At 42.8% G+C, this 24,470-nt stretch overlaps 1 protein-coding gene across 2 annotated transcripts; it reads left to right on the top strand.

Annotated features, from left to right (window-relative positions):
• Nucleotides 1-68: 68 nt before the first annotated feature.
• Nucleotides 69-24,470, top strand: LOC135377858 (lon protease homolog 2, peroxisomal-like). Of its 2 annotated transcripts, XM_064610570.1 has the most exons (18): nucleotides 75-220; nucleotides 791-884; nucleotides 3,708-3,903; nucleotides 5,401-5,513; nucleotides 5,709-5,861; nucleotides 9,437-9,597; nucleotides 12,492-12,543; nucleotides 12,971-13,092; nucleotides 13,176-13,361; nucleotides 13,488-13,635; nucleotides 18,426-18,505; nucleotides 18,637-18,733; nucleotides 20,391-20,526; nucleotides 20,875-21,104; nucleotides 21,591-21,803; nucleotides 22,064-22,267; nucleotides 22,387-22,497; nucleotides 24,129-24,470. In XM_064610570.1, exons 1-18 carry the CDS (start codon nucleotides 114-116, stop codon nucleotides 24,237-24,239), a joined length of 2,514 nt encoding a protein of 837 aa, XP_064466640.1. In that variant the 5' UTR covers nucleotides 75-113; the 3' UTR covers nucleotides 24,240-24,470. The 2 variants fall into 2 exon arrangements, with proteins under 2 accessions (XP_064466641.1, XP_064466640.1); XM_064610571.1 differs by lacking the exon at nucleotides 5,401-5,513 and having other exon boundaries at nucleotides 69-220; nucleotides 5,731-5,861.

The raw sequence follows: 24,470 nt of genomic DNA, 5'->3' as shown, positions 1-24,470 counted from the left end.
AGTGGTCCAAATCTGGCTTCTTACGAAGGAACGAAATCTGCTTCAACTCCTGTCTTGCATCCATGTTTGAAGTTCCCGCATTTGGCGGCGGTGGCGCCTGCATAATCGCAAATATGGCGGCATCCAATATCAAGCTTCCTCGGAGGCTCCCTTTACTTGTTATTGATGGAGTGCTGTTTCCTGGGGCTTCGATAAGGATCCCCGTGTCATCTTCACGAAAGTAAGTACATTTAAATGCGTGTTCAGTACTGATCAAACGTGCTGTCGTGTTACAACACGTATACAATTTATCACGCTTCCGTGAAGCTACTGCGTCAACAACACATCGCACAATCTGTAGTCCCTCGCAGTTTCATTCATCCCATTCGCAGGGATTAGCGTGTCTATAAAGCCCATGTTTCTTGGTCGCACCACGGAATCGGACCATGGGCAGCCGGTCATCTGTGCATGGAAACAGAAATGAACCACATGAGCCAAATGTAAATCAATCTACCTGTCACGCTCAGGATAATAAGTCGTTCTGCAAGTACTTGGTGCGACACGACTTCGTCGTTAGAATGATTTCTCGCCTGACCCATGTGTCTGCAGTTTTGCTGTTATTATGCCGGTTTTTGTTTATTCCCGTACGTTCAAAGCAGACCATGTCCTGATTTGAGTTGTGTGATGCTAAATGCCTTAGTTGCCTTGTCAGGGGTATTATACTTGTAGCATCTGTCATGAATGTTTTAATGGGTCGTAATGCCCAAATATGACACATGAATACAGAGCATGCCCTCATGTTTGTCAACAGCATGAGCATGGTGAAGCATCACCTACTGAGCCATAGCACCTTGAGCAGTGCCATCATTGGTGTAGTGCCGAAAGAAGATGACAGTGCAAGTGAGGTATGTGCCGCTATATACGAATTGCTTGAAGCTATATACAGCATTAATGCATAAAAATAGTTATAGTTATGTCTAAGCTACGATTGAAGCAAGAAATTAGCATTTTTATAAACAACTACTGCATCTGCTGGCTTTAATAACATCACTTTCTGTTTTATTTCTTGTTTGCTTTAATGCTTTGCTTTAATGCTAATTTCTTGTTTGCTTTCTTGTTTGCTTTAATTTCTGTTAGCACTTTTTGATGTCAGTCTTCCTATACAGTAGTAACAAAAACGCAGTTCCCCTTCATGTTGTTTTGCCAATGGTGAATCTATCTGGTTTTACATGAATTGTGAGATTCCTAAAGTTGAGTTCCTCATTTCAAACAAAAGGAGTTCATACCTTGTCTCTGTTATTCATAAGTCTATGGGCTATAGCATTATTTGAAAAATTCATGCCACAGCTTAAACAACAACAACTTTATTTTTGACCTTGGAGAGTGGGGAGTTTCATCGTCACAGGCGATACTCTACCCCATTGCTGGTGGGAATGGGGGGAATAAAATAACAAGCCCCTTCACAATAACGATCGAAGTCCGATGGTGTCCAGAAATGTCAGAAGAGCTTTGAGCGCAGAGCAGCTTAAAAAAAGCGATGGAAATGTGTGAAAAAAATGTGTTATCTCGAAAGCTGAAAAATCGGCGAAGATGAAGGAAGGAAGTCACTGAAAAGGTTAGCCAGCTGTAGCCTGTAGGACTCAAACCCACATCTTCTGGATTACCGGTCCAGGGCTCTACGGTAATCCACCAAAATCGAGCAAGAAATGCAAAATATCTACAAAGGATCAAGGCAAATTAGGGATTTTTATGGCTGCAAAATTTCTTGAAATTTTGCATCTCTATAGGGAAGTGCATTATTTCATTTATGACTTTTACGAACATATTTCATTTGTTCTGTTTCTTTTTTTTTTTTTAATGCGGTCATGTTACACTTATCTGGATTGCTCTGTTCCCCGGCTCAACTGTCCAGATAACCAATTTTTGAATAAACGAGTATGATGTGAACCTTTCACCTGGGATGCCTTGACAAATAAATGTATTTGTTTACATGAGAAAATTACATACACTGGCCTTTCAGAGGTTGGTGCGCATATGTATGATACGTATCAGTAGCTTGTTCGCACCCCATCGGTATCTGCTTTAGTTGAAAAACAGCAAAGCTCTTCAAAGCCTGATTCACAGTCTGGACAGGAGATGTAGTACTTGTGCGTCAGCATCATCAGCACTACCACGTGATACTTGCTTGTGTTGTTTGTGTCATCCAGCAATGGGGGCTTTGCATTTGCACTCACCTCAGCAACTACCTGTTTTCCCACTCATTTTAATCCATGTGCCAACCAACCATAAATTAATGAGCGCACCATTTTGAATGGCACTTGGATTAGATTAGATGACACCTTCATTAATTTAGCTGACACTGCAACCAGAACGAGTGGGAAAACCTGCAGTGTTAATGCAGTCGACAGATAGGGCATGAAGTCAGGCAATGTGTGTGTCTGTGGATGCAAAGTGTAATGCAGGCATTTTGGTTCCTCTCGCTACCTCGCCTTATAGAGCTAAATAAAGCGAAATTTGAAAGTTCTTAAGCATTTATGTAAGAGGTGCTGAAAGTATACACAGTATACAGTAGAAAACAATTTGTTCATTCGAATAACGCCGACTCGTCCTTCGTAACAGTTACATCCGGTTTTCCCCAGGGCTCGGTCCTGGGTCCTTTGTTGTTTTTAATTTTCATAAATGATGTTGGTATGGGTGTTGATGTTAAAATGAACTTTTTTGCCAATGACTGTGTATTGTATAAAGAGATCAATGGCAGTGATGACTATGCATGTTTAAATAATTGTTTGCAGAAGATGGCTGACTGGTGTGAGACATGGCAGTTACCTCTTAACATAAATAAGTGTGTGGTTATGGGTGTCACTCCCAAAAGGAAACCGCTCACCTTTGATTATTATATTAACTCAATGTATCTCTCAAGGGTCTCCGAATACAAATACCTGGGCGTTTTTCTTACATCAGACTTGCGCTGGAATAAGCACATCCAATACATAACAAAGAAGGCTAACAAGAAATTATGGTCTCTAAAACGTCATTTTCGTGAATGTACAACTCACACTAAGTTAACGGCATTCAGAACATTAGTCCGTCCTATTTTAGAATATAGTGATATTGTTTGGGACCCTTACACCATTGCGCATATCTGACTTCTTGAATCCATTCAAAGGAGAGCGTTACATTTTATTTTCAAGTCATACCATCGTCACACCTCAGTTGCGTCTCTTTATGCACAGAGTGGCTTAATACCGCTGGAAGAGTGTATAAAGACCCATAGGCTCCAGTTCCTTTTTCAATTACTCAATGGTCAATTTCGAATCCATCATCAGGACTACATCACTCCACACGTACCCAGATCAACACGGCTAAGCCACCAGCGCACACTCAAAGCATTCCAGTGAGGGACTGACTGCTTCAAATATTCCTTCTTTCCTCGAACTGTCGAAGAATGGGATTCTCTGTCATCTGCTCAGGTCTCACACCGCTCTGTCACAGCATTTGTGAAAGGCCTAAACGTGGTTACATGATGTGATATATGCCTCGTTATAAATTATTTTGGACTTTCTGTGCCCCTCCTACTTGGACCCTTTTAGGGTTTGTAGTATTTTATAAAAAATAATAAAAAGTAAATAATTAATAAAATAAATTATAATCGACAGCATCCAGTCTCTGCAAAATGTTCTTCTACCTTGACTCCCACCATCATGTATTGTGAATTTATAATGTCGCAGGAAGATACCTGGTCAATGCACCACATGGGGACAGCTGGCATTGTGGTGCAAGTGACTGGGACAAACTGGCCTCGTCCTTCTTACACTCTCCTGGTCACGGGGCTGTGCCGCTTTCGCTTAGAGAGCCTTGTTCAAGAGACCCCATACCTCGTGGGTAATGTTTCTCAGCTGGACCACTTACCTGGTGAAGATACCGGTATGTGGAAGTAACCCTCCATTAGCCGTGCTTGTGTGCACTGGCATACCGATGTTTAGAAGTTGTTTCAGCTACATTTATTTCTTAAGGGGCTGCTCATAAGTGACTTCTGAGATATGTTGAGGATTTTTAATTTCTCTGTCCTTCTGTATCAGGGTGTGTGTGAAATTGGCAGGGCTTCTCCAAAAAGTGTTGCGTGACACTCCGTAATGTCAGATCACGTGTTGTCCATGTAGTTTTTGTGACCTGCAGGGTGCAGTATTCTATGCTTGCGTAGAAATGGTCTCTCATTAGTACTTATGACTGCTGTATGAAGGTCTGCAATTTGTTTGTTGGTTTGTTTATTTTATTTACCCTCAGGACATGTGCAGAAAAAAAAAGAGAGACAAAGACAGAATAATTCAATATGGTATCATCAATACACATACAGGAATTGTGTGAATGAATTAACAATAGCAATTTTGATACATTAACAGTCAGAGATTAAGTCTGACAGAGAGTATTCTTCATCCACATTGAAATATTCTACCAATGAATTTTTGAACAGTGTAATGCTGCTAGATGATGAAGTGATTTAGGAAGGCAATTCTACTCTACGGAGGTCGTTGGTACAAATTTTTTCAGAAAAGGTTTGAGTTAGACAGCGGTGGAATCCTACTTTCTGATGGTTATCTATTCATTTATAGCATGTTTCACAGCAAGCAAATAATATTTTCCCACGGGGTCAAGGTAATACCTAAAAGGTCAGAGTTCATAAGTATACTTGTGACATCCTTAAATGTGAATCTGCGCTGATGTTCAGTGTTACGTGTGTACCTGTTTGAAGGCATGCCAAAAGGATTACTGCACATAAGTAATTTGTCGACAGTAATTTTGGTGAAAAGCAACACAAAACGTGTAAATGGCAGCTGCATAACGCTTGATGTTCTTATTTGACTCAGACACTGTCACTTTGCAAAGCTCGTCACAATGCGACACAAAATGAAGGGGGGTGTTAATGCCTAGGCTTAGAACTTATTTAACATCTCTTGTATACTGAAAAAGCCAAGCAAACTACAGCAGTGGTTCCCTCAGGGTCAGTGACTTTTCTGCCGTGCACCACACACACTCCAGTAATTTTCAACACGGGGTCCTGATCCTTTGTAATAATTTTCTCTTTGGTGATGGCAAGCATCCTGTGTAGTGCAGTTGACAAGGTTGACATTCATAGTAGTCTGTGCCAACTATGACTCCTGCGAATGTTTCTTCCTGCCAACTCGTGGACTTGTTAGTCCTGTGCTAAGGAGAATGCATTGTTCATTTGAAAATGGGCACCAGCTACAACACATAGAATTATTTAGAAAAATATGTACATAAATATTTTATTCACTTAACCCCGTCTTGCTTTCTCGGCAACTCCTCTGCCAGACCGAAGCAACACGTATTGGCGTTCTTTCACGTTAGTGTCGTCTGATTCGATTCATTCATTGCACTGCAGAAGGTAACATCTAATTACAGACATGGAGGAATACAGTGCTGAGCTAGGAGATCTTATGGACCAGTTTCGTGAGCAAGCTACAAAGTTGATAGACATGCTTGATTTGTCCATGCCAGCCATTGTGAGACTGAAGGTATGAACACTACTTGAACCTGACTTCATATGGGAACTTCAAGATTGCATTGAAACATCACCTTTCTAGACTTTTTTTTTTTTTTTCAGTTTTGTTATGATGACAAGATGTCTTTACAATTGAGAAACACCAGAAACATGACTGCATTGTGTGGTATAAAGTAGTCTTTTGCTTACTGTACTTTCTCTCCTTCAGCGTTTATTCGCATCACTTCCAGTGCAGAGTCTTCCAGATATATGTGCAGCCATTGTTCGAGCTTCTCATGCGGAACGACTGCAAGTGCTTGATGCTGTAAACCTGGGTGAACGTTTTACGCAGACTTTGCCGCTGCTTATTCGACAGATTCAGGCAAGTTCCTTTTGTTTTTGTTCCTAAATGTTCTCCCTCCTGTCGTATGTTTTATCTGACAGAGAGAGAAAAAAAAGACATTATGAAGTGTGATAGGGCTCTGCCATTTTTCCTTGTTACCTTGATACCATACCATATTGCCTTGATTTGAAGTTGTTTTTAAACTTTATTTGTAACTGAAAAGTTGTGTTATCAGACTGGCATTGGGTTGTCTGTCTAGTTGCTATGCCAAAATTGGCAGTATTATTTGATACACTCCAGGGCGATTTCATTCAGATTCAGGCAGGGCCCTAACCTTTGGGTCTCCGATTTTTTCCGTCATTTTTTATGGGATAGCCCCACCTGTGGCATGAACACTGGCGTTGGTCCCAGGCTGCGAGACGACGTGGTAGGCGAGATATAAAATCAAGAGCGTCAGGGGTGAAAACAACGGCTGTGCTCCGAAGCGATTTCTGCCCACTTTGAAGCGATCTAATTCGGCGTCTGTAACGACCACAGCCTCCAGTCTTCCGCAACCTATTCACCATGTCATAGGCTCTGGGGCTGATTAATAATTCTTGTCTCCGACGAGCGAAACCTTTTGTAAAAAATCCTAGAAAAGCCATCCCTACCGGATTTTACGCACTTTTTGTACCCATATGTCTGCGTTCGTGATTTTAGCAAAACAATGCGTTACAAGTTAAACGAAAGCCTAATTTTCGCTCTGTTCGACGATGTGCAGCACAATTCTCTATCCTGTTTCGTTTCGATAAAATGTGCGCCGCAGCTGTCAGACGTACGAAAATTTTGTCAAAGTTCGCGAGGCGCATGCGTAAAAAGGCCATGATGGATTTGTAAAAAAAAAATTCTGGTTCACGACGAATGCCTTAGCTTTCTTGTGACATACAATTCATGGTTGCTAAAAGCTTGGTGACTGAGTTACAGTGCTCATAAACTGCCATACTTCGCCACGCACGACGGACCGGTGTACTTCGCAGTCACTTGCAGTTTTCAAGCATGTGCATTCACCCCAAGTTTATAAAAGCTGGTGCATGAGCCACAATACACCTACCAGTTCATAACGAATACATATTCACTTCAGAAGCATTCCACTTTGCAAATAATAAAAAATAAAGAAAGGAGGGAAAGAAACGAACAAGTCGAATGGGGTGAATACGAGCACGTATGCGGGCTCGTAGTGTCTGATTTTTTTTCTTTTTTTGTCTTGGGATGCACGCAGCACAACCTTTAAGGAAGCCCGAATAAGAAAGATGTCATTCACATACGGCAGGACGGGGAAAAGCAAGCAGTTGTGAAGCGATTCATGACGAGATCCATAAGAGAAACGTACCACATGTTCAAAAACGACCACCCGGATAAGCTAGGATTGACAAAGTTTTACACACTTCGGCCGAAATGGGTTCGAGTGACACCCCATCAGTTTCAGTGTGTTTGCACGTACTGTGCCAACTTCGAACTTGTCGTTATTGCCGTGAACACAATCTCTGCACGTGATCTGTGTAAAGACAGCATTAAACTAATGTGTTTATATGACCCACCAAGTGAAGCATGCCTGTTCCAGGAGTGCCAAGCACGCGCCGGAGCTAAAAGGTTAACAGTGAAGACTTTACAAAGATGAAGTTGTTCTCGCGTTGTGGGAGTCCGGCGACCTCATAAGAAAAACGATGAGCGGTCGCGCATTCGTCAAGGAGCTCCGCAAGGGGGTTGCACTCTTCATAAAGCACGACCACATTCGCAACATTCAGAGCAAGGCCATTTGGAATGAGAAATCTTTCCCGAGACTTCGACACACTGTCCTTCACTTCGATTTTGCGGAGAACTGGACGATTAATTTGCCTTATGAAGTCCAGAGCTACTATTGGCAGAGAAGCCAAGCATCGCTGTTCACGTGCGTTGCAACGGCAAAATCTTACACCGTTAGCCTGGCAACGGTAAGCGATGACCTGCGCCATGATACAGTGCACGTGCTTTTTGCGTTGAAGACAATGTTGGACACCCTTGATGACATACTGCCGGTGTTCTCACACGTCGTCTATGGTCTATGTGTCGGACGGTGCAGCGGCGCATTTCAAAAACAGGTATCAGTTACACGAGATGCGCCGTAACACTCTGCTGACAAACTGGATATTTTCAGCGAGTGGACATGGGAAGAATGCCTGTGATGGAGTAGGGGGCTCGCTTAAACACGCAGCAAGTGTGTACAACATGCGGTCTCAAGCAACGCACGTAATTCGGTCGGCTCAGGACTTCGTTTCAGTGCTGACAGAACGAGGGCACGCAACGCATATCTTGCACCTGCCTTCAGATGAAGTGGCAGCATTCAGGCAATCGAAACAGACCGAATGGTCGGCGGCCAGTACCCGGCCTTCCTTCATGTCATGTTTGGTACAAAGCTGACAGAAGTGCACACGAGGATGTTTCCCTTCGGAGAACAATGCGTGAAGTGACGACCACGCTTTAATGCATCTTTAAGGCACTGTTCTCTTTGAATAAGATATGGAAAATTAAGCGCCTGTTGATCTCATTGGCATTCCTTGTTCCTCTCTTTACCGGTTTTCCTTCATTTTTCTGCAAAGCTATATTCGTTATGAACTGGTACGTGTATTGTGGCTCATGCACCAGCATTTATAAACTTGTGGTGAGTCCACATGCTTGAAAACAGCAAGTGACGGCGAAGTACGCCAGTCCGTCGGGCGTGGCGAAGTATGGCAGTTTGTGAGCGCTGTAACTCAGTCACGAAGCTTTTAGCAACCATGAATTGTATGTCAAAAGAAAGCTAAGGCAATCGTCGTGAACCAGAATTTTTTTTTTACAAATCCATCATGGCCTTTTTACGCACGTGCCTCGCGAACTTTGACAAAAATTTCGTACCTCTGACACCTGCAGCGCAAATTTTATCGAAACGAAACAGGATAGAGAATTGTGCTGCACATCGTTGAACAGAGCGAAAATTAGGCTTTCGTTTAACTTGTAGCTCATTGTTTTGCTAAAATCACGAACGCAGACATATGGGTACAAAAAATGCGTAAAATTCGGTAGGGATGGCTTTTCTAGGATTTTTTACGAAAGGTTTCGCTCGTCGGAGACAAGAATTATTAATCAGCCCCACAGCCTATGACATGGTGAATAGGTTGCGGAAGACTGGAGGCTGTGGTCATTACAGACGCCGGATTAGATCGCTTCAAAGTGGGCAGAAATCGCTTCGGAGCACAGCCGTTTTTTTTCACCCCTGACGCTCTTGATTTTATATCTCGCCTACCACGTCGTCTCGGAACCTGGGACCAACGCCAGTGTTCATGCCACAGGTGGGGCTATCCCATAAAAAATGACGGAAAAAATCGGAGACCCAAAGGTTAGGGCCCTGCCTGAATCTGAATGAAATCGCCCTCCACCAATAATGTCATGGAACTATTTATGGAACTGATTTTATGAAAAATGCCACACATAAGTTAGATGGCAACCACATAGAATGCTGGTGGTTTTCTTTCTTGCTGACCAAATTACAAAGTACATTGGTGAGTGATCTCTGTATTTTATCTAATGAATTAGGACATGATTGAATCTTGTAAATCTAGGGACTCCAGCTGCTCCAGCAAGCCAAGAAGGATGGTAGTGTGACTCGAACTTTCCGCATGGAAAAGGTGCTGCCTCTTCCACGCTCAAGACAACAGCTGGACATTGATGACGATGACTTTGAGGAGGGAGATGATGTTGCTCTGCTGGAGAAGAAGATCAAGTCAGTGATTTTTTATGCTGTGTCCTGTCAAACACAGTAAGCTTCTCAATGAAGGCTTCAGAGTGTTGTGTCTAAAGCTGCTAGACATAGGCGGAGAGATTTAAGTGTGCTGGATGGGGCTGGGGCACAACGACATCCCCCTTTCCCACCACAAATGCTTCAGGCTGCGGGGTAATTGTCTCCCTTTCATGCGGAGAGATCGGGCAGGGTGTCTGGAATTCCGCGTTATAAGGAAAATTTTTACAGGATTTGCATGTTCATTCACAGGAAGCATACAATTCTTAAGATATCCCTCGAAATGTTCATCTCGAGCGTCAGCTGGGTAGATTTCTCAGAGGGGACCTGGCCTCCCAAGCCCTCCTCCACTCGGCACCTGTGCTGCTAAACAACAGAAGAAAGCAAGCAAATACATGTATCTGTGCAAAACTTGCAGTTATTGTCATTATCAGTTGATAGTGAGTCATGATAGTAGGTACGAGAGTGGTTCCATAAGTTTCCGGCCCGACCAACTTTTAATAGTCATAGAGACGAAACAAGTGTATCACTTTTCGACATAGTCACCCTTAACTTCGATGCACTTTTGACACCTTTCAACCAGCATTCTTATACCCTTGAAAAAATCGTCAGAAGTTTTGTCCGCAAAATGCTGGAAAACTGCCTCTTGCACCTCACTATCGTTTTGAAATCTCCGTCCTCTGAGATCCCTCTTCAAGTTTGAGAAGAGGAAGTAGTCACTCGGTGCCAAGTCTGGACTGTAGGGTGGGTGGTGGATTTCTTCGAAGCCGCACTGCTTCAGTGCAGCCTTGGCAACAGAAGCTTTGTGGACAGGGGCATTGTCCTGGAGCAACCGGACACCTCGACTCAACCTGCCGCGCCTCTTTTCCTTGATGGCGTCTCGCAGTCGGTGCAGGAGTGAAGCATAATAAGTTGCAGTCACTGTAGTGTTCCTCTCTTTGAAGTCGATGAGGAGGGTCCCGTGACAATCCCAAAATATTGTTGCCATGATCTTCTTTGTGGATTGTGTGACCTTGGCTTTTCTTGGGGGTGCTCTCCTGGTTTGCGCCATTCCATCGACTCCTTTTTCGAAAGGGGATCATAGTAGAGCACCATAGTCTCATGCCCTGTGACAATTGACTTCAATATTTCTTCTTCGTTCTCTTAACAGAGCTCCAAAAACTATTTGGCACAGACGACGCGCTGTTGCTTTTGAACTGACGAGAGAAGTCGTGGCACCCATCTCGCACTGACCTTTTTCATGTGAAGGCCCTCGCCGATGATGCGAAAAACGGCTGTTTTGGAAAGCCTTTCTGAGATTTCCTTCACCTTCAGACGCCTGTCGCTCAGCACTTCCTCCTCGACAAAAGACAAATTTTCTTGTGTCACCACTTCCACTGGACGAACATCGCGTGGGTCATCTTCAATGGACTCTCGCTCCAGTCGAAACTGCTTAGCCCAGTCTTTTACCGTTGTGTATGACAGGGAGGCTTCCCTGCACACGTTGTCCAGTCGCACTTTAATTTCTCTAGGCGAAAGTCCCTCTTTTGTCAAGAATTTCATCACAGTGCAGTACTCGATTTTTTTCATATTAACTGAAGAGTGCACCCTGGCTGTTTGAAATGCCGCTCTCCAACCGACAAAAGCATGGAGAGGGTTGAGGGTGGTGCTCCGGCCCTCCAACAGATGGCGCCATGCGTCCTTAATCGCATTTTCAAATTCGCGCGCATTTTCTACCTCGGGCCGGAAACTTATGGAACCACCCTCGTATCAGTGAAATTACAATGGAATCTCCATGATACAATTTTCCACACGGTCCTCTCTCTCTCTGTTTATGCGACACCATTCTCTCCATAGGAACACTGTGCAGGGTCGTGGGCGATGAATGCTTACTGGTGCTGGTATGCCATGCACAGCAGTTACTCAATGCAAATAGAACATTGTGTTGTATACATAAATAGCTCTGAAGGCGATTCAATCCTGGTAGATATCAAAGTAATTGAGTATTGCAGCGCAGAGCAATAATTCAAGATGTGACACTATAGTCAGAACAGTGAAAATGGTGGTGTTGTGAAGTGCATTTGAAATGCTGCTCACGTGTCTACGTGTGCTGCCTGCTAAGTGATGGCTAACATCCAAAACCTTCACTCTCCTATCACCTAATAACAGTATATTGCATTGCAACACTTGATTTATAGCCAGAAAAAAACATCAGATTGTTGCACCCCTGAATCAGGGTAGTGTGATTAACCCAGAAGTGTGAAACTATACAGATGAGAGCAGTGGCAGCAGACTGAAATACCATTAAGGTGGACTTACTCTTTAAGAAAGATTATGGGGAATTTTTTCAGAGAGTTCTCGTAAACCTCGCTAAATTTCTACACAAAACAGGTACAGGCGTGTTCCCTTCGAGTTTATTTAGAGTATGACAAATCTTTTTAAGGTCTGAAGTGATCCAATGATTTCTGGTGAATTAAAGTTTGTCAGATTTTCAATACATGGGAGTCTGTGGGAGATGCGACAAAATTGCTTCTCTTGGCATGCGCGGCCACAATATCTGGGCTAAAATGATGTCATTCCCTATAGTAACAGTCTAGGAATTGATTGCAGTAAACAAATTCGACAACCTTACTGCAGATTTCCAGATCCCTGAAAAGAAAAAAATGGTTTTGCCATTTGCTAGCATGTTCTGCATGCTGGCGCCGAATACATCACTTCCTTAGAGTGCAGGAGGAAAGCAAAACAAAGAAAACAATTTTCCGATGGTGCTGCCATCCCTCGCCGGAAGAAACCTAAACTAGATCGCATGCGTCCGCCTTAATTATGAACTAAATTATTAAGGAGCTCTTTATTACACTCTGATGACACACTGTATATAAATAATCTTCTGTTGTCCATAGAGCTGCTGAGATGCCAGATCATGCACGCAAGGTTGCAGCCAAGGAATTGCAGGTATGTAATGCTTGAATTATGTGACATACCTTCAGGGTGCTAGCTTTAGGCTTCTAATGCACAATTCCTTTGATCATAATCAGATTCGACCCACTCTCATCATGAGCAAAATGAATTTTTATGCATGTGGTGAAGTAATTCGCAAAGATATTAAAAAATGTTGCCCGTGGGGTAGATCTTCCAGGCAGGCACAGGGTACGTCATCAGTTAAAAAATAGAATAGAAACATTTTTATACATAGTTTAGCACACAAAAAATATTTTTGGAAACACAGCTATTTATGGTGCTACATTGAACACACTAAGCTAAATTGGAGTCGAAATGAAGAATATCATTTTTAGAGGACGGCCCAGGGAAATGCAATCTTCACACTGTGCATATGAAGCTCTGTACCACTACGGAAGTTTTGTTCTGTTCTTTGAAATAGAGGCTGAAGAAGATGCCACCGCACATGCCAGAGCATGCAATGACAAGAAACTACATTGAACTTCTAACTGATCTCCCATGGGCTAAGTGTTCTGCAGAACTGACTGACCTAAAAAAATCGAGGTAAACATGAAGTTTCAATTTCACAAGATCAGGTTTGCTTACTTTCAGTGGAGCTTGATTGAGTTCCTTTTGTTTGCTTGCAGAGCTGACCTTGATGCTGACCATTATGGCATGGAGAAGCTAAAGAAACGTGTTCTGGAGTATCTCGCTGTACGAAAACTAAAAAGTTCCTTGAAAGGGCCCATTCTGTGCTTTGTTGGGCCCCCTGGAGTGGGGAAGACAAGTGTTGGCCGTTCAATAGCAAGATCACTTGGTCGTGAATTCTACAGGTGATGTTGTTTGGGTTGGGAGACTTAAGTTTCTACCAGAGATAGTTTTCTCTCAGAACAAAATGTCGTACAAATACGTGCATTTTAGATTGCTTGCACAACTTGTTTGTAAACCTTGTGCTGCAGGATATCGTTGGGTGGTGTTAGTGACCAGGCTGATATCCGGGGTCATAGGAGGACGTACATTGGATCTATGCCTGGAAGGATAATTCAGGGCCTCCGAACTGTGGGAGTCAAAAATCCTGTTTTCCTGCTAGATGAAATTGACAAAATGGTAACTGCATTGTCATTTGCTGTGATGGCATATTGTTCCATATAGTTAGGGGGACCAGGTACATCCTGTACCCCTGGTAGTTGAAATATTTTATTAGTACATTAAATGGTAAAAAGTATTATGTAAACTCCTGGTCAAAACTGGGATGCTATGTGTGGTGAAACATTTCAGCGCCCCTTCAAGATTATTAATATTCGACAATATGGACATTTGGCTACTGTGTCTTATTTTGCAATCATTACGAGTTTGTCAGGATTGATTTGCAAAAGAACCAGCATCCAAATGAATAGTTGTGTAGAGCAGTAATGCACAGGGAAGTTTCTTTCTCACAGAGATAGTCACGAAAAAACAACGAATGACATTTCTTGATAGTATTGCTGCTTTACCCATAGGCTGTTCATTTGTGATTTTTAGGTATGATTTTTTACACGTTTATCATGTCAGTTAGTCAGATCTGAAAACCAACAGCAACAATTTAGACAATTGTTGCCCTAGTATTGGTGCTTGTGCAATTTTCCTGTGTACATAATACAGTGATACAATAGTTTGATTCCATCTGTGCATGCTACATAAGAATAGAAGCAACTGTTACGCTGCGTACATTCCCAGATATTACTAAGGCCCCCAGTTTTCTGCTGCAGCAAATTCAAGATTCCGCGGCACCAACTTGTAAATGGACCTCTTTCACATACGCGTCGTATCCTAGTGGCTCTCCAACGAACCATGCTTGGCGCACGTCGAAACAAATCCACGTGTGTAGCACAAAGGACCAAAACTGGTCCAGTGTGGGACCGACAAGCTTGCGCCGTTCGTGCGATCTCCCCACTGGTCCCCACTTCTGTCGTCCCCATACTGCGCCATCTAGTTAAAATGGAGATAACCCTCTCCGGCGCCTCAATGTCATACGCATGTGCATAGGCCATTATGAAAAAGGTCCATTCCACGATATTCTGCGGCAAGGAGTCAACGGCTGCTTGAAACGGGAAACGCTTTGTTTTCTTGGATAATGTGGGAACAAAAAATATTTTATAAACCTACAAATTCAATGCACTACTGTGGTTCAGCACTACATGATATCTTGTGTTCCCCTCTAACAGCGAATGCCGTCTGTCGCCTACAATCATTTTATACCTGCTGAAAGATCTTTCAGAGTTTATAGGAATTGACAAATACTCAATCACACTAGATGCTAAATTTGAAGCAAGCACCCTCATTCCATTCCAAAACCCAATTACCGTATTTACTAGCATAATTTGTGCACTTTTCCTAAAAAAAAAAAAAAAGTCGGAAAAGTTGGGGGTGTTCCAATTGCGCGGGAACGTTTGTTACGATATTCCAACGATGCAAAATTTCAATATTTTAGTATGCCCGTCATAGATGCTCTCGGTTGAGCCGATATTGACGTTGTCACTGCATTTTGCAAGCGCGAAAGAAGTACCCAATACTGCACAACTGCCGACGGCACTACCGCTGATATACCGGTGGAATACGTCGAGGCGCTGCTGCAAGACGTCGCTAGTCGCACTTGACAACCGAAAGCACGCTATGTTCGCCAACTTTGTCATGCTGTGCTGTAAGGTTTGTCATAGCGCGTTTGTCCAGCGTTTCATTCCGTGTTTTGTAGTTCGAGTGACAGCATCTTCCATCGTGTCAGTCCTAAGGGGAAAAACAACGTAGGCAAAATGCCGGGCCGACATATGCTTCCGACCTAAAAGTCGTTGGGCCAAGCTTGGGGATTGACATTGGCCTTACTCTGCATGACTTAATGCCGCCAACCTTGGGCCAATGTAGCAGACTCATCTATGAGACATGGGGTAAACAGAGGGCCAGTGTAGAGCCAAGTCTGGGCAGTAGCCGACCCTTAGTCGCCTATATGCTGGCCCACCGATTAACAGCACCGATGGGCCCACTATGGACTACTTGTAACAAAGAGCACGGCCCATGGTTATGCAGTACTCTGATTTGCAGTATTGGAGCCGTGCAGTACCATGCAGCTTCTGAAGCCATGCTATTGCAGTCCCTCAGTGTCAATCATAGAGGCATACAATTGCTACACGAGAATAAAAAAAATGCTTTGGCTGTCACAAAACTGAGCCACCATTGCTAATCACGGGAAGTAGATTCACAAGTAAAGCGGGTTAGACGACACTGTAGGACTGCAGGTAATTTCTACCACCTGGGGTTCTTTAGTGGGCAACCAAAACCACAGACATAGGGTGCTCGAAGGCCCACATACTGCTACTGTCCCCAACCGTGGTTGAACCCGCGATCTCGAGTTCAGCAAACCAGCATGCTACCGACTGAGCTACCGAGTGCAACTGAAGATAACTTCATCTAGGCTAGAAATAATTTTGCAAGCGGAAGAAATTTACTCAGATACGTTGAATTCGGAGAGCTACAAAGACATAGCGTATTTTCTTTCTTTCTTGTTTCGAGTGGCAGCTGCGTTGTTTTCGAGTTTGTTTGCAGTGCAGTGCCGACATTGGCCCACCTTTATTATGCCAAACTCTCAATAGCACGCCCGCAACACGTCGCACAACGTTCTCGGCCCAGCGTTGTTCACCAACCACCAGGTGACGTTGGTCCAAGGTGCAGTGGCCGACTAGTCGCTTGCCGACCGAAAACTGACCACTGGCCGATGGTCGGCAGTCAGCAATTTCCATTTGGGGTGGACAATCATCCGAAAGTGTGCGCAGATCAAACAAAAGCACCGCAATAACTTAGGTAGCACTGACAGCGTTGTGAAACGCAATCGCCACGGTCACTGAGACGCGTGTGCCAAATATCCATGTGCGAAAACGCAGGTGTGCAAATTATACGATAGCACAAAATGTGCAAGTAAATACGATATGTCGAAGGGTCACATGTACGTTGGAGCAGTTAGGAGCGTATGGAGCACGCACGTTTATCTGAGGCTCTTTTGCATGAGCGTGCAATACTTCTCCTGAGGCGGTGCACGTCGTAGTAACCATTCACATCGTGCCAATCACGTCCTTTGACCCAATTGGACTTCCGCGAAATTCCGTGCCACACGAAGTACTCCACGATGAATTCCGTGGAAAAACGGGGGCATTAGATATTACGTATATGCATTCTGGCAAAAGTGTCACAACAAAGATGTATTTTTCGTGTCAGTTTATTCCAAAATGTTCCTAGAGACAATGTCAGCAAGTGCACTTCATGTCCAGTGCTGTTGTGTACCTTTGATGTACCTTGACATTCTTCTTCCAGAGAAACAATTCACATTAAAATCACTGATCAGAACTGCTATATTTTTTCTAGATCGGGTTCAAACATATTGGTTTGGTTCAGCTTTAGCAGAGAGCTAGAGCAGAAGAGATACCAGCTTAAACCGATTTGAAATGTTCCTTGTTTCAGATCTTTGTCATGTTTCAGATCTTTGTTATATCAACCTCGCTCATTCTCTTACGGGCTGTCTGAAGGAGTTAAAGGAGTACAGAGGGCCATCCAAAAAACTTTCAGATTAAGACATCTGATGAAAGTGTGTATGTCATTATACCAAATAGCGCGAATGGTTTTGATGTGTGCAATTTGTTTCCCAGAAAAAGCTCACATAAACATAGCTCCGCGCGTTCACCCTTAACTCGCCACTCCAGCTATAACGAGGATGAGGAGGTATGGTGCCACGTTACCGATGACGGTATAAGGAGAACGCGTTCTGGTTCGCCGGTCAGTGGGGGGGTCAGCGCCTTGTCCCTTTGCCGCCGTAAACCTGTTTTGCCAGTTCTCCCGGAGAATTGGGGATAGAAGGAGCGGCCGAAGCATTACCAAGAAAAGAGAAAGGCTTTATCAGAACTCCGAACAGCCGAGTAGCAGACGACAGTGGAGTAGCAGACAACATTTCTCTAGGCCAATCAGCGAGCGTTCTCCTTATAGCGTCAGCGCGAGGTTCCAGGCAGATCACAGGCTGGTACTCCTCTTCACCACCGTTGCACACGATCGCTTTTTGCGGCATATTTTAAATTCAATTTCTGCGATAATTATGACTCTGTGGTGTAAATTACTTCGAATGGTTCATCTTACTGGCCTACTTAACAGTTTTATAGGAAGAAAACTGGGTGTTAAAAATGACTTCTGTGCTACTTTAATGGCTTTCGAGAGTGTATCTGGATCAGAGACCCTCCGCACATTCTGCAGAGCAGCTACGATAATTATTTTGTACAAGAGTGCTTGTTGTTTCTCTTGTAATCTGTCTCGGTCAAAACTGAAAAAAAAAAAAGAATTATGTAGAGGCCTTTACTGCTACTTTAAATCATCCAGGAGGAACATATAACTGTTGTTGTGGTACACATGCAAAATTTTGGTCTACTGTCTTAAAAAAAAAATTTGTGCAGCATTACTTTTTAGAGTGACCTTTCATTGACAGCTTATGGAATTGAGGTGTTTGTCAACAAGTTCTTTTCAAATGCTTACGACCTAGAATAGGTTTGCTGTTTTGCTTGCAAGCTTTGCGCTTAGAGATGCATGTACTAATTTAGGTAGCCACTCTTACTGAACAACCTGGAACAAACCTCACGGAATGTGCCATGAAAAGTTTATTATGATGTTATCATGGAAGACAGTCTATTATAAAAAAAATATGTGTTGTAAAAGTGTGCATACTTCTGTTTTCTTTTTGCCCTGTACTGCAGAAACTGTGGTTGTTGCAAATGGTCTTTCTTGTAGGGAGGCATACCTAGGATTTTCAAAAAGTTTGCTAGATATTTACAGTACGTAATCTATGCCATGCCATAAATGTAGGTCCTTTAACTTGTTCATGTGCTTCTCAGACACCAGGGATACATGGAGATCCTGCAGCGGCTTTGTTGGAAGTTCTCGACCCTGAGCAGAATTGCGCTTTTATTGACCAGTATCCTTTTTTGTGCAGTGATGCATCTTTTAATCAATAGGTGGTGTATTTCCATACTTTCTAGTTATGTGCTTCATCTGATTCTGGTTGAATTATTCCACATCATGGGAACCTTAACCCAGTTGACCAAGCTATCTCAACATTCCATATGACCTCTCTGATGTGCTCTTCATTGCCACTGCAAACACGATCTCAACTGTACCTCCTGCTTTATTGGACAGAATGGAGGTAAGTTTAGTATTACAGCAGAAACCTGCTGTAGCAAACTTGCTAGGACAGGAAAAATTTTATCATACAAGCAGTATTACCATATCAGGAACTTAACACATTCCTTCATGACATTGTTACTGTCATTATACAGTGTCTTTTGCAGGATTTTTGCTAGTAACAAAATATTCACCTGGTTTCCCCAGACAAAATGCTTCAAAGTGTTGCTTCACATACATGGATGATGTGGTCTCCCATTCGGTTCATGAGCAAACAATTAATGGTTCTTTTGCTGTCGAGGGAACAATGAACCAGTGGCATAGTGGGGTCTTGGGCTTGTAAATTGCATGGTGTCCTAATGTTTCAGATTGTAACTCAAAGGAGTCATAGCAGTAGTGTTCACAATGTCCACACAAGCTGCGGAAAAGGTTGGAAGCATTGATGGACCATTGAAGAGAAAGTAATACCACTGACACACGGGGACATTTGAACTCCTTTTCATTAGGTGTCCTTTACAGCTGCAAAGGACACCTTCGCGAAAGGAGTTCGTAGCTGGTGACACACGGCAGGAGCAAACTCCTTTTAGGTGTTTCATTTGAAAAATATACCAAAAGATGTCGCGCTAGATATTTCCATTAGAACCAGCCTACATGTACTACATAGTAACAGTAAACACAACAATACGACCAATAAATTCAAATCAAGTTCTGCAACTGCAATATCTGCACGCAAACTTCGAGTATTTGAAAAATGAAAACACGGTTTAGCCTTCGATTTGTGAGTATTGTCGTCGCATCGCCCTTCGTTCGCAGCTACGCCACACGACTTTATAAATGAAAAGGAGATCGCCATCTCAGCTTCCCAAAAAGAGCGCTTCGTGGAAGGAGATTCTCCTTGGCCTTTCCGTTAGGTGTCGCTTTGTGTAAAGTAGTTCAAACGTGCCTGTGTGTCAGGAGTATAAGTTGATGTGACAAATTGCATTTGAATTGAAGAGGAGGAAAATTAAACTCAGTCCTCATTCTGGTGGCACGGCATCTTGTCGAATACAGTGGCAAAGTGCTACAAAAAATGTGCTTAACCCCGTGTGAGACTTGCCATTGTTGCTTTACATTACTGCTGATGACAGTAAGATGGGAAGGCGTTGACAAGCAATCACATGCTGAGGGGACTGGTTGACAGCAGGCAGTAGAATGCCCAGTGACATAACTATAGTAGTGCTCATGACAACGACAAAAATAGCAGTGGATGTGAGGAGGGTGGGGGTAGGAGCACCGAGACTTTTGAACTTTAAGCTTCTGCAAAACTTAAGACTTCTGTAAGCACACAAGGGGTACCAACATGTTACCTTTTCTCTTATGAGCATGCGTTAATGGCTCACAGATGATGGAATGAATAGCCAGTGTTTCGTTCTCTCTCATCATTGAAACCGTATTGGCTGCAACCCTCATGAAGGTATTCCTGTGGCGCTACTAGTACTGCCACAATATGCCATTGCCAGTTCTATACTTAGTCAGGACTAGTCCTTGCTTGGGCTCTACCAGCAGTTATTGTAAATGTTGGTGATTTTTTATTGGCTCATATTTTTTACTGCAACCATCTTTGCTGTCCGTCTGAAAATTTTTATACTTTTTTGTACTATTCATTTGTGTAATTGTTTTCGACAAAAATCGTGACGTAGGTGATATCAGTACCTGGATATACTTATGAGGAAAAGGACCACATTACAAAGCACCACCTCCTTCCCAAGCAAATGCGTGAACACGGACTTTCTAATAGCATGATGACTGTCTCCGATGAAGCTATTAGGAAGCTAAGTAAGTCCTCTGCTTCTCATTCGGTACTTTTCATGCTTCACGCAAGATGCGTATTATAATTATTAACACATTATTATTAAATTATGGGACGCTGGTATTGCTGATGTTATTTTTAAAAAATTCTCACAGTTCATAAGCATAAGAATCCGAGCTTGTTGGTTGTCATTCATGATTAAAGTGTAAATACTAGTAAAATGCAAATGTGCAGTATTGTGTATATTTAAAAAAATAGATACATAAAAACAATTGTAAGCGATTTTGTGGGTGGGAAGTGAGGTACTTTAAGTGTGGCATGGCCAAGTATGGGTGCTGAAAAGAAGATTACTCTTTCTTTTCTCACATTTTTAGTTGTAAGCTACACAAGAGAAGCTGGAGTGAGATCATTGGAGAGAAAAATTGGAGCCCTGTGTCGAGCCGTTGCCGTAGAGATAGTAGAGCACAAGGGCACTGAAAGCCATCTCACTGTCCCAGGCAGCAAGTCACAGGACTTGTGTACAGTTGACAACGCAGTTATGGCTGGCCATCCTCCTTCTCTTCCATTGAATGTTGATGAAATGGCAGTGGAAGCTATACTAGGGGTACAGCTCTTTCTATTTTTCTTTTACCAAAACTGTTGTCTCTGTCTCTTGATGTCTCCTTTTTCGGCATCCATAAAGGTTTCAGCCCCTGACACTGCAGCAGTAGTGACTTTGTATGTCTAGCTGTGGGTGCACCGATAATTCCCTGTCCCACTATTGTTACAATCTGTCCCATCAATCTGTCCCACAATTGGTAGTCCTCTTTGGCCTTGCACCTACAAGCCATCATTGTGTGCAAGAACAGAAAATGCTGTGCAGTGTTTTTTGCATAAACATGTACAGGCACATCAGCAAAAATTGCAGATGCAACTGGACGTGCTGAAACTGCAAAGCGTAGCTTGTTCTAAATTGGGCCCTTGTTATCAGGATAGCGTGTCACACGTGAAATATTTTCAGAGCAGCTTGTGTTGGTGTTGCAACGAAAGCAAAGCATTTAACAGAAATGTAGAACTATTAAGTGATTTGATTACTACATTTGCTTTACAGCCGCCGTTGTATGACCTTGAAATGGACGCCCGGTTGCTTCAGCCCGGAGTGGCTGTTGGTCTGGCATGGACTATAGCAGGTGGCGAGATAATGTTTGTCGAGGCTTCACGAATGGAAGGGGATGGACGGCTAGTTTTGACAGGGCAGCTGGGAGATGTCATGAAAGAGTCTGCTAAGTTGGCTCTAAACTGGCTACGTATCAATGCTGAACATGTAAGTGATAGCAGTAGTACTGTCTTATTAGAATGAGAACTAGTACATATATCAATGATGTTAGCCTTATCTATCACACGCAGAGGATGATAAATAGAGTGTGCCGTTTGTTGAGTTTTCGGCGCACGTTAAAGAACCCTCAGTGCGCAAAATTCATCCAAAGACCAACCATAGTTGTCTCGCAACGTAAAGCCATGAATTATCATTACCTTACCCATCATAGACTTGTTATCATAACCTTTACCACCTTCATCTTTCAGTTTGATATCCCAGTACAACATGGTACAGACCTCATGGAAGGCACAGATGTTCACATTCACTTCCCTGCTGGTGCAGTAGGCAAAGACGGGCCTTCGGCTGGTGTTACCATTGTCACCGTTCTTGTGTCTCTTTTCACGAAACGAATTGTACTTCCAGATATAGCCATGACTGGGGAAATTACTCTTCAGGGTCTTGTACTGCCGGTAGGTTCTCAACTTGTCTGCTACAGTTTACATTAACCTGGAACCATTATGTAGATGATAACATTATACTGAAGAATAAAGATGCACTTGAAGATAAACTTGTGAATTGTTCTTATCAGGTCGGTGGCATCAAAGACAAAGTATTGGCTGCCCACCGGGCAGGCATGCGCAAGGTAATACTTCCAAAGAGAAACAAGAAGGATTTACTAGAAGTACCGGATTCCATAAAGGTAAGTTGCGCATAGTCAGTCCTGGGGCCCGATGTTAAGCTGAACATACCGTTTGTTATTGTTATTTTTTTAAGTTGGTGCGCTCCAAATGTCACGCAACGGCATGTGACCGTTTTGGTAGACTGGGATTTCAAAGAAACAACACAATTGGTCATTGCGCGGGAGTTCGTGATGAATCACAGCGAAGCAATTCATTTATGGCGTGCTATGGAATAGTTGGAATGGGATGAAAAGTTGAGCATCAAGCCCCTGGGTCTGGGTATCTCTAGCATCACACACTGGACTGTCATTCATTCGGGAGATTTTTTATCATGTGGTTATTTGAGGGGTGCAAGAATTAAGGAGAGGAATGACACATATCTGGAAAGCCTGTAGGAGCCTTACATTGCCTTACACATCCACTTGCATGAACGTAGAAATTTCTGCAAAGACCTGATTTTAGGAAATTTTGCGATAGAAAATTTTGGAAAAGTATGAGCATTCGAATTTGTAAGAAATGTGTTTCAGGAAGTTCGAACTGACCCACTCAGTGCAATTTTTATATTTATTTTTAATTTTATTTTATTTATTGTGTTATCTATTTTTATTTATTTTTTATTCCATCTACTTTTACTTTATCTATTATTCTATTTTTTATTCTGTTTATTTACTTTATTTATTTTAGCACACATTTAGCACACACTGTCAGAATATGCACTGCTGGACATATACTCCACACTCATTCGGACATTTCGTCATACCACGCACAATCCCAACTCTTGAATATGAGTTTGAATGTGGACTCCAAAGTCCACCCAGGAAGCGTTCGACTCCATCGGGATGTTGGGAAACACTGGCAGTTCCCAATGTCTGTGCAAAGCTTCAGGCTTCCACTGTTCTACTCCAGATGGGCTCCATGGCACAACAGTAGTGGACAGAAATTGTGAAATTAAGGCTCCGTAAAGTATTCCCAAACTTACCTCTCTGCCAATTCACAAATTGTTCACACTGCAAAATTAACCACTTCTACAGTATTCCTGTCTTCTGTTGCTGAATCACAGCACTCACGACCGCAGGGCCGTTCAGTGTTGCCTCCGGAGCACCTCCGTGCACTGCCCAGTTCACTCTGTTCTTGTTCAACCAGCAAACTTTTCATCTTACATTTCATTTAAGAGATCATGCACCTGTAGGGGTCTTGCAGAGGTCAAAGCACCAATAAAGGTGACCTTAAGCATTCACTATTGTGCAGGTAATTGTGTTGTGGCATACCAAAGGAAATTTTTAGCCCCTCTATCAGTAGTGTGAATATCAAATCCTGAAGTGATATGATTTTGTCAGCTTCAGGTTCAATGACACACAACATTCAGTCACAGGGTTGATACTGATTGCCAGTGTTGTGATTCAATGATGTCCTTGAATTTGAGATTGCTATGCGATGCACTAAATGGGATGGTCAGTAAGAACACAAAATTCCATAGTGAATTAGGGAGGTAATTCACTAATGTTACTAATAAATGTGTGTTTTGTTTGTACTTGGGGGCTACAGTTATTGTCTCCATTGCAACCTATTGTTCCATTTGAAATATGGCATGCAGTGTTTCAACTGAGATGTTTCTGTGGAACTTATTTTCACTTCTTCATTTTTATTACAGAATGATCTCACATTTCATCTTGTGATGCATGTTGGTGAAGTTCTCCAAGTGGCATTTGAGGGAGGGTTCCCAAACTTGCCAGCAAGTGCAGAGCTGGCAAGTAAGCTTTAGCACAGGTGATGTAAAAATCTCATTGAATTATGGAGGTTGCTGCTCGGCAGTGCACCTGAAATGTTATGTAACTGTAAGCAATTAATGCTTGTCATTTATCCTGTGCCTGTATTTGTACTGGGCTTTGTGATAATTGTATCCTGTGCTGGACTAGCATTATTTTACGCGTGAATGTATTTATGCTGCACCTGTTGAATAGTAATATATGGCAATAAAGTTACGTATTCTGTC

This window comes from Ornithodoros turicata, chromosome 1, assembly GCF_037126465.1.
Source record: "Ornithodoros turicata isolate Travis chromosome 1, ASM3712646v1, whole genome shotgun sequence".
Lineage (NCBI taxonomy): Eukaryota > Metazoa > Arthropoda > Arachnida > Ixodida > Argasidae > Ornithodoros > Ornithodoros turicata.
Note: the sequence above shows the minus strand (reverse complement) of the source record. Positions and strands in the feature narration are given on the sequence as shown.

Bases quoted from the DNA above. Each gene is read 5' to 3' on its own strand.
- LOC135377858 (XM_064610570.1), top strand. From the start codon at position 114: ATGGCGGCATCCAATATCAAGCTTCCTCGGAGGCTCCCTTTACTTGTT. The intron at 21,804-22,063 runs GTAAGTGATAGC...TTCATCTTTCAG, and splicing joins TACGTATCAATGCTGAACAT to TTTGATATCCCAGTACAACA. The intron at 22,268-22,386 runs GTAGGTTCTCAA...TGTTCTTATCAG, and splicing joins TTCAGGGTCTTGTACTGCCG to GTCGGTGGCATCAAAGACAA.